At 45.5% G+C, this 10,247-nt stretch overlaps 1 protein-coding gene across 1 annotated transcript in view; it reads right to left on the reverse strand.

The window, feature by feature from the left end:
* The window catches only part of TEAD4 (TEA domain transcription factor 4), an 81,170-nt gene that overhangs the window by 36,286 nt on the left and 34,637 nt on the right, over window positions 1-10,247 (reverse strand). The window contains exons 2-4 of the mRNA XM_019515858.1: window positions 6,340-6,404; window positions 5,509-5,571; window positions 1,238-1,372 (exon numbers count right to left, since the gene is read on the reverse strand). Of these exons, the coding sequence (XP_019371403.1) occupies window positions 1,238-1,372; window positions 5,509-5,571; window positions 6,340-6,404 (263 nt within the window). The remainder of the gene's footprint in view (window positions 1-1,237; window positions 1,373-5,508; window positions 5,572-6,339; window positions 6,405-10,247) is intronic.

Raw genomic sequence — 10,247 nt, forward strand, 5'->3', positions numbered from 1 at the left:
CTGGAACCACACCTCACTGGGTGCCTGTGCTCTGAGCACACCTCCTGCTGCTGCTGCCACCACCTGCCAGGGCTGTGCACCATGAGGGATGTGCGTGGGGGCGTCCCCACACCTGCCCACCCTCCCTTACACCTACACACTGCCCACCCGAGCTCCGCGCTGCCGCTGCCCCCTTGTCACCCTGGGCATAGACTCCATGCTACCACCAGCCCCAGCCCCATCCTCTGCTTTCTCACCCAGCTGCAGCCCCACCCCTGTTGCTTCCCGACTTGCTGCTCAGAGCCAGCAAGAGACCTGAGAAGCAGAGGAGGTCCTAGGGGCTGCAGCAGCAGCAGCCCTGCATGAAAGCTGAAAGCTGCCTGGCTGGGCCCTTCCACCCATGAGGGTGTGAGCAAGGCAACAAGGTACATTTTGGGGGCTGCATGTACAATGGGCACCTCACTCCCACCCTTGTGGGCGGAAGGGCTGGGTGGGGCACAATGTGTTGGGAGGCCCCATGGGACAGATGAAAGTGCTTGGCAGGCTGAGTCTGGCCCACAGACAGTATTTTGCCCATTCCTGCTTTACATCATGCCTGCTCACTGCTTTATATTCAACCTTCTTCACTCTCCTAGCACACTCCTAAGCCACAGTGCATAGACCTTCATGGTGCACCTGTCCCAAAGGACCTCCTCAGGATCCCAATGGGTCATTCCCCTTTTCAGGACAGACAGAACCTTAAGTTTCCATGGGCCTAATTTAAAGATCAGGGCAGTTAATGGGAGTCTTTCTACTGACACCATGGAGCTTTGGGGGACTAATTTAGCCTTTATATTAGGTCATCTCTTATTGTCATACACAAGGACTTGTCAATGTAGATTCTTGAGATGAGGCTGGGAAAGATCAGGAGGGCAGGGATGGATTAAAAGTTCCCCATAAAAGTTCTGTGCCAAAAAAGGAGTACAGACATCTAAGGAAATTGCTGACAATTAAAAACATGAAGGACCTGAATTCCCTCGTGTCTATCGCAGCATTACACAAAAGCACAGTGTAACTTTCCTGGAGGAACTCATAATGTAAGCCAGCCTGACAGGAGAATCTGGCCCAGCAGGAGGCAGTTACTTAACCAACAGATTTCTGAGATGCATTTTGGTTTTCACCCTGTGTTATCTGGATGGGGCCTTCCTGGGTGCATGTCTTCTGCTTTCCAAACCTCAGCTCTTGCTGGCCCACCAGACCCCATTGCCCTCACACTCACCCCAGAAACAGCAGGGTAGGCTGGTCGTGGGAGGCCAGGCAATGCCATTTTACTGTGGAAGGCAGTTGCGGAGATGATCTGGGCAGATGACATTGTGGCCATACTCTGCATGGCTTTATCTTTAGCTGCCTGATCCTAAATGGAGAAGAGAAGGGAATGAAAGACACAGGATGGTTATAGCGGGCACCCAGCCTTCCCATTGACACATGCTCAGCAACTCTAAAAACCGGGTTTAGAACCATTCAACAAGGATCTTCTGAAGCACAAAGCTCTTCTGCATCACTTGAGTTAAGACTGTGACTCAACCTCCATAATCAGCTCCTGTGATTGCTTGCTCAGAACTTTCCTAGCACTTCCCCTATTGTTTTGAAGCTTTCAGCTCCTGGTCTCAGCTCTGTGGCTGAGATGCTTTTGTTACAGAAGGCCTGATCCAAACCATTTTGATATTTTGAATTACTGGCAAGAAATTGGTAGGTTTTTTGTTTTTTGGGGTGGGGGTTTGTTAAAAAAGAAACCTAGGATTTGGCTTACTATTAACACACAAACAGCTCAACACCCCTATCACAAGACAAGCCCCTTCATTCTGGCATTAGGCTATTCTAAGTGAGAATAAGTTGCATTATTATCAGCCCTTTCTTCAGGGAGAAGGTGAACAATTATAAAACTCAAGAGAAAGTAAAAAATAAATGGACAACTAAAAATAATCCAATAAATGAGAATCACTAGGTGGAGTGTTCCACAGGTACCATGTTTTCACTGGAATATCAGCAGAGGTCTAAGATCTCTGTGACATCCATAAAGTCCTGTTGGTATCATTCAGAGCATGAAAAGGAAACATTTTACAGCTGAAATAACTTTAAAGTGTTCCAAAGCTATGCACATTTTCTGCAGAGCCCTATTTAAATGATGGTTTAGGAAAACATTTTAAAGGTAATCTGCAACTTTAAAATAAGATTTGTATCTCTGCTGCTTCCTCTGGAGATAAAAACCCCTTCAGATTTGCCAACTGCCATAATAGAAAGTCTTTTCCCTACTCATTTTTTTTTAACAAGGCATCCAAATCCAACCTTCCTTCTTTATGCCAAAGGATTGAAAACAACAACAAAATAGAGAACAGAATAGAGAACTTGTGAAATTATGATCCCCACAAACACTTAGGAAATGAAATAGGGCAACTGAGTGGAAGGGATTCTTAATTTGATTATTTCCCCTGTTTTTTTAATTATTTTGTTTTTCTTGTTCACATCTCTTCATTCAAATGACTGACTAACAGCTAGGAGGAAATATGTTTTTGTTAAAATAGACTCCTTTCCCCTTCACCTAATGGCTAGAAAGCCAAGTCTATTTCTCTGAATCTCCAGCAAAAAGAGGGAAGACTAGACTTCATATTCCATGTTATTCCTTATGAAACAAATACACCAGACAAAATAATAAGAATGAAAAAGCCAACCCCCACTTTATTCCCTTTGCAGGCCTTTTTTTACATTGCAAGGAATGAAAAAGTGCATAATCCACCTTTTTTTTTCTTTTTTGCTGGTCACTTTCCTCCCAGACTTTGTCATTATGACAAAGATTCACCAACCAGGACATGGAAAAACAAAGTCTGGGAGAGCGTTTTCCCCTCAAGCTTTACCCTATCTTCTCTGAATTCATCTTGAACCTGATGTAAAAGTCTATTTTCCCAGCCCTGTGGTCAGCTGCAGACAACACTCTGGATTGTGTTGTGAAAAGAGCACTGCATTAATTGCCAGATAAATCAGAACGTGGCAGCTCTGATCTCTGAGGTATAAACACGGAGTGAGGAAGGCGAAGCAGCAACAGCAGAGCACAACCACTGTCAGTAGGGAGGTGAGAGAAGGGCAGACATCCCTCATATTTTAACTTTTTGCTTTAGGAAGATGACTGGGAAAAGCAAAGAAATTAATGAGTTGAATCAGTGCTGCCAATTTACCTCTGCAGGCCAGAAAGGAACAGCCAAGTGCTGGGAAATGGCACACCACAGGCAGCTGGGCAGAGCTCACAGCATGGCCCAAGAAAATGCTACAGGGTCCTAAGTAGTGGAGCTCCCAGAGATATAAACCCAGCCTGCCTGCCCCTGTGCGTTAAGTGGAAGCAAGCCCAACTGACTTGCTCTTCAATCTTGCCAAACCCCAGAGCTTCAATGTGCAAGGAAGGGAGTCAAGGTTCCAATTATAAGCAGCAGTAAATCTTTTAACACCCTGGGCAGTTGTTGTTTCCTGTGCTCACTCTTATCTTTCATAGGACTCTCTCTGAATGGACCACTTACTGGCACCACAGGCTTTGAGCCCATGGCCAAGCCTAGCAGCCCTGAATTGGGCAGCTGTAATTTGTTGCTCCTTTGGCTTCCTGGAGCATCTGGAAAACACAGCAGGCTAATCAGTGACTAAAAGCAGCACCAAGTTCTAAAATAAAACCAAGGGAAGGGTCACAAGTAACTACAGCAAAACCTTGTTAGTTCAATATTGGATAGTTCAAACTATCAGATACTTTGCAACCAACAAGGAAGCCTTGCATATGCTTTAGGATTTAGGATACAGCTAATTCAAGATATGGAGACTTTGAAATTTGAAACACTTTTCTGGCCTGTTGGATCAGAAAAACCTCCTTACTTTTAAAATTGAAGTCCTTTCAGTGTCTTTAACAAAGAAAACCTCAACAAATACTTAATCTATCATTAAACTGTTGCCAGAGGCACCACAGGCTGTTATGGGAACCCAACTACAAAGTTGGTTGAATACAGCCCATACTGACCATTCCTATAGAGCACCTAATACAAAAGCAAGGTCCATACTTACTGGCAGTAAGAACCTTTATTTCTCTTTAAAAAAACAGGCAGTTGCTCCCCCCAGGAAGAAACTGTCACTCAGCCTAAAGGTACTATAGTACCTGGCCAGCACAGGAAGGACCAAGGCCAGTCCTGACACCTTCCTTCTGGTATCAAATGCTTGATCTTCACCAAAAAGCCCAAAATACTGATGACAGCCTACCATAAGTATAACTTAGTATAGCCCATCTAAATAAGGCATAGCAGCCACTGTGTTTCATCCCCCTCAGCACCGACTTCTTTTCAAGTCATGATGAAACCCTGCATCAACTACATTTCAACTTCCTCTTCACTCCCACAGCTGAATAGTGCTTTTTTTTCTCATTTCCAATTATTCCTATTTCTTTTATCAACTTTAACTGTCCACCAAACCTCACCAAACATCTATGGAGATAAGAATCTCTGTTGCCCCCTCCTTTGGCCTGTCACATATGATTAGCATGGCTCTGCCCACCTCTCCATAAGCTGAAGCCAGACCAGGGAGCTCGAAACCTCATCTGCATATACATTTTTGAAGGGTCCCAGGACTTGTGGAAAGAAAACCAGTTCCAATTGTCAGTTGGAGGAAAACAGCACACAGGTCCTTTGCAGAGGATATCTGGAATACACACATATGCTGAGCAGTGCTGGGCTGCAGGGTTACTATGGCTTGAAACACTGTTGACCCTGCTAAGGTCTAGCCCCATGAACCACATTATAAACCACAAGCCTTTTGGCTTTGAAGTAGCATCTTAGGTAGCTTGTACTTGGATTCCTACGGTGGGTTAAGGAAGCAATGATCAGTGACTAGAAGGAGTATATATTTTACAAAAAAAAAAGTGTGCACTTTGTATAAACATACATAGAAGTACTTTTTACAGTGTGCTTATGCTAAATTTAGAGCAGTTTACAAAAAAACAGAAATAAAACAGTGATTATGAAATTTTTTTTTTCTGTTAACATCTTATTTAATGCCCGCATGGCTTCCTGCACAACTGAGTCTGTACATACTGTAGCAATTTGCATATATGCAAATTACTATGTATACAGTTATTTGGAGCCCATTTATTTCAAAGTTGTTATTTTTTGGTCCCCTGCATTTCAAATTAAAGAGGTTTTCCTGTAGTGCCCCAAATAAATGAGATAAATGCTGTTCTATGACCAGGGGCCACTGACTTGGTCCAAGGCTTCACAAACCAAAAGTAATTCAGGCTCAAAGAAATCAAAGTCATTGTTTCTTCGTTCTTTAAATAGAATTGTGCCCTGCGTCACAGAACCATAACAATACCAGCGTGAGAACAACACTTCCTGGGAAGTGCTCCTTCCTCCCCAGCTTGCTACAGTTTCAGTGCTGATCTCACTCCTTGCAAGGCTATTCCAAGAGAGGAGGGAGGATGGACCACTGCTTCAGGGGGTGGTGTGCTTTGTTTAGGGACACACATCCTACCTTTAGCTTGGCTTGGATCTCTCGAGCTTTTCGACGTGCCAGCACCTGGATGTGACTAGATACCTGCAATTGAAAACAAATTACATCTGGATTTACTGGTGCTGCTTGGCATCTGCTTGCCATGTTAAACATTCATTTCATGCCTCTGGGATGGGGAGTTAGTGGTCCTTTTCATTTTCTTTCTTTTCTTTTTCTTTCTTTTCTTTTTTTTTAAAGAGGCAATTCCAAACATAAATGAGCCACGATACAGAAGGACAAAAGAGATGGCCCTTTAGAGGTCTCCTCCCACACAAATGGGTCTGTGAAACTGGAGCCCTGCTGGGAAGTGGAAGAAGAATCTTTACTCCAAAGGGGCTGAAAACAGTGGGACTATTTCTCCTTGTGGTACCATGTCCTGGTCTCTGGCAGGGAGAAAGGGCACCGCCCCACCAAATGGATTTCATGCCCTTGGTTCTTCTTCCAGGCATTTGTAGATAATTTCTGACCCTCAGTCAGTAAAATAGGAGGTCTTTATGTTGGTGGTCATGATGTTGAGGGCACATGAAGAGATGCTCACTAGTAAAATCATTTAATACTACCAACTGAGTTCTTGGCTGTGGAAACCTTCCTCTGTGCCCCAGTGTGTTGGAGATGGACAAATGTGACAGGCCAATTAGACAGCATTCAGACTGACTGCACTCTCATTAACCAGCATGCCACAGCTGGTTCTCCTTCCAAAAACACATAGACTAATAACTGGTGAGCAGAGAGGCATTTTGTTCACTCAGTCCTTCTGCATCTGTAGCAGCACTTACGAAGGAGTAAGCATAAAGTGGCAAAGTTTGTGCCTACCTGTTTCCTTGTGCGTGTTTTCCCTGTTCTCAGTTTAATATAGCGGGCAATCAACTCATTTCGACCTGGAACAAGGAAATAGTGCATGGTTAAATTTAGAGAGTTAGGATCCTGGTGAGAAGATGCAGCATGGAGTTTTCTATCGAAAGAAGCCTGCAGGGAGACAATACACCCTCATGCTGACCCTTTAACTCAGAAATGTGTTCATTTAGTCTGTTGTGGTAGAAACCTGTGTTTTAGGAGCAGAACTCTGGGCTGCAAGTTCTATTCCCCATGTTGTATAAACAAGTTAAAACAGAGGGTTCAACCTTTTTGGCAAGTGTGCCACAATGCTCCCTGAGTGCCACTCCCATCCCCTTGCCCTGCCTGATCTGCTGCTCTGCTCCCTACCCGTGCTTCCCACCTGAACTGCTACTCTGTTTCGTGCTTCCAACCCTATCTGCCTCTGTCTTAAGAGTCCGCTCTCTGATCTGCCATGTAGAACACAGAGATGTTTACTGCGCAGTACACTAATTAGCTATGCAGTAAACATCTCAGCATCTACACATACACCTCTTTTAGGCTAGAGTAAACTAATTTACTCCACAGCAGGATAGTATTTGTAATACAAGTACTGTCTTGCTGCAGAGTAAAAAACTCCACAGCGGTGCATGTATAGACATTAGAGAGACTGGCTGGGACACAAGGGTGCTTCAGTGAGGAGGCTGCCTGCTGGCTAGCCCTGCACTGAAGCAACCTGGTGCCCAACTATCCCCTCTGCAGCACATTGGGCTGGCAGGAGCTGCCCTGGGCTGGTAGGCTGACCCCCAGGGGTCCCTGCAGCTAGTGCTGCTCCAACCTGGCGCCATGTGCTGCACATGAATAAACTGTGAAGCTGATTGCTCCAGAGTTGATTGCTCCCCGGCACATGTTCAAAGGATACACCCAGGATCAAAATAAACTTCAGAACAATAAGCTTGGCAGTTTATTCATGCACAGTAATAGCATGCATAGATGTGCCCACAGAGGCTGCCATGTCACTTGTGGCACATGCTGCAGGTTGGCCATCCCTGCTGTAAAATGACCTATAAAGGAAAAAGAAAACAGGTGCATTTATTATTGTTATTGCCATAGCATTTGGATGTATCCAAATCATGATCTAGTACCCCTTTGTGCTATGTGCTGTTCCAGACACAGGACAAAAAATCCCTCCCTGCTCCAAAGCATTTACAAGTTACAGGACAGTATGAATGACAGGTGGATACACACAGGTGGAGGAGTACAAGCAAACAATGAGCCAACATTTGCCATAAGGCTAAAAAGGGATCTTGGTGTATCAACAACCCAACCAATGTCAAGTTTTTGTAGGTCTCATGGTAAAACAGAATCTTAAGGAGGAACGTGGAGGAGGATATGAGGAGATACCTTGGTGAATGCGTGCAGGAAGCTCCCCCCAGCATGAGAGAAAGCACCCAGGTGCCTGTCTGAAAACCGAGCCAGTAAAAACATAAAGACATAATAAGTGCCAACCAGTGGTGCTGATCTAGCTCAGACATGCTCAGGGTGCAAGTATCCAGTCCACAGGGCTCCCTATAGATTGGGAAATTTAGTGTGAGACAGCAGTGGCAATAAACATAGCCACCCTCCCTGCTGCAGTTTCCTAAAGCCAAAGCCCCATGCAGCGGGTCGGAGACAGGTCATGCCCCCTCCCCCGCAGCTGGATACAGTTGGGCTATGCCCCCTTTCTGCCATGAGGCCAGGCTCAAGTCCCCTTTCCCCCATAGGGCTATGTTGGGGCTGGGCCATACCCCCTTTCCCCATGGGGCAGGGTTGGAGCTGGGCCATGCCCTGTACTTCCCCTCCAAGGGATGAGGTTGGAGCCAGGATGCCCCCTGCCCCACTCCATGAGGCCAGAAGGGGCCCTACTGCGACCACCCTGTGCCAGATTGGGACCACTAGCTGGATCCAGCCCATGGACAGCCTGAGTGAGGCCCATCCAGCCCACCAGTTAAAAAGGCTGAGCACCACTGATCTCCAACAGTGTCAGGGATGGATGCTATGGAGGGAGAACACTGAACCTGACATATCTAGAGTGATCACCCCTATTCAATACTTTCTTTGGCATCCACCTTTATTGGTTTAGAGATCCCAGAGGAAACTTCTTCAACTGTTCTGTTCAATAGCCATTAATAGATCAATCATGCATGAACTGATGTAGACCCTTTTAGAACCTGGCTATGCTTCCTGACTCTGGAAGACAGGGCACACAGGTTTAACAGAAGCCAGAGTTCACATTTTAATGCTGAATGAAAGATGAAAGTGACTGATGATGAAAGTGGCTGGTTGTGAAGTGCCTTGACAGTGAAGACCAGTAACTTAGGTTTGATGTGATGGAGTAGGAGCACCCAGGGGAGGACACAGAGGAGGGTGACATTCTCAAAGCAGCCAGGTTCTGGAGGGAGATGAGTAAAGCAAGATTACATTTGTCAAGGCCAGAGAAAAGGATGTAGTAACCGATATGGGAGATGATGAGAGCCTGGATGAGAGTTAGCCCTGTGTAGAAAAGGAAGGTTGTATCTTAGGGATATTAGCCAAAAAAATCTGCAAGATGAGAGGACCTGAGGCTTCTCTACAACTTTATTGGAAACCATCCTTTGTGGAGTTACATCTTAGGCCAGCTAAACAGTTATTTTGCCAGTCTGGCCTAAATGATGACACTATGTGGAATCACTTGTAATGGCTGAAGCACTTCTTTGCTGCTATAATCAGATCTTTGCCAAGATGTTACTTAGAGGTTTAACACAAGATGTAAGCATGTCTAATTGAGATAACTTTGAGAACAAAAGGGTCTTTTAGAAGTAAACACAGCCCAAAAATAGGATACCACTTGCAAACCAGGCCCAAGTTATAGGCCTGAATAATGTGGTGGTTGTGCTGGCCACTATGAGCGAATGAGAAAGGAAATTGCCAAAGTAGACCTGGTGACAGGTGGAGTGATACATGTGTTTCAGCTATCTTGATCTTGAACCAATGGCTCAGGAATCGCAAGGAGATATCAGAGAAACTGATCTCAGTAGTTTTGTCAGGAGGGGAAAGGAGTGGACCAGAAAGGTAGATCTGGGAGTTGTCATCATTGGAGCTGAAAGTTGAACTGGCATTTGTGAATGACATTACCCCAAAATCAGATGTAGAGGGAGAACAAAAAGTGACAAAGAACAGAGGCCTCCTGGGATCCCCAGGGGAAGTTGGAAGAGGATGAGGAGGTTCCTCCTAAGGATACTTTGAAGGAGCAGTTGGAAATACAAGAGAATCAAAAGAGGACAGAGGACAAGAATTCAAGAACAGGAGCAAGGTACATGGTGTCAGAGGCAGCAGACAAGTCAAGCAGGATTATAATGGAGTACTGGCTCTGAGACGGGGCCTGGAAAAGACCCTTACAGAGTTATCCAGACCAGTTCCTTTGGAGTCAAACATGTGAAAAGCAGATCAGAGAGGGTCTAGTAAGAAAGCAGAGGAAATGAACTCCAGATAGCAACAATAAACAGTGTGTTCACTGAACTTAAGAGATGGAAGGGGAGAGGGAGATAGGCCAGCAACTGGAAACACTTGCGGCGTCAAGGGTGTTTTTCAAGAGGGAAGAGGCTAAATTTCCGTCGCGAGTGGACAGAGCCAGCAGAGAGTGGATTGTCAAGGAGAAGGGTATGGGGAGGGAGGGACTGAGGGCATGAAGGAGATCATGAGAGGGGATAAGACCACTGAGACACAAAAATAAAAGGTCTAGGGGAGGAAAGCAGATGAGGAATTTCTGTTCGTGTCTCTGGGAAGGAAGAGGAAAGAGCACAAACCAAGACGGAGGGGGGTGTGGATTTTGTCAATTTTCCCATGGAAGAAAGAGAAATCCTGTGGGGGGGGGGGGGGGGGGGGGGGGG

Source organism: Gavialis gangeticus, unplaced genomic scaffold, assembly GCF_001723915.1.
Source record: "Gavialis gangeticus isolate Ggan-Ray unplaced genomic scaffold, GavGan_comp1, whole genome shotgun sequence".
Lineage (NCBI taxonomy): Eukaryota > Metazoa > Chordata > Crocodylia > Gavialidae > Gavialis > Gavialis gangeticus.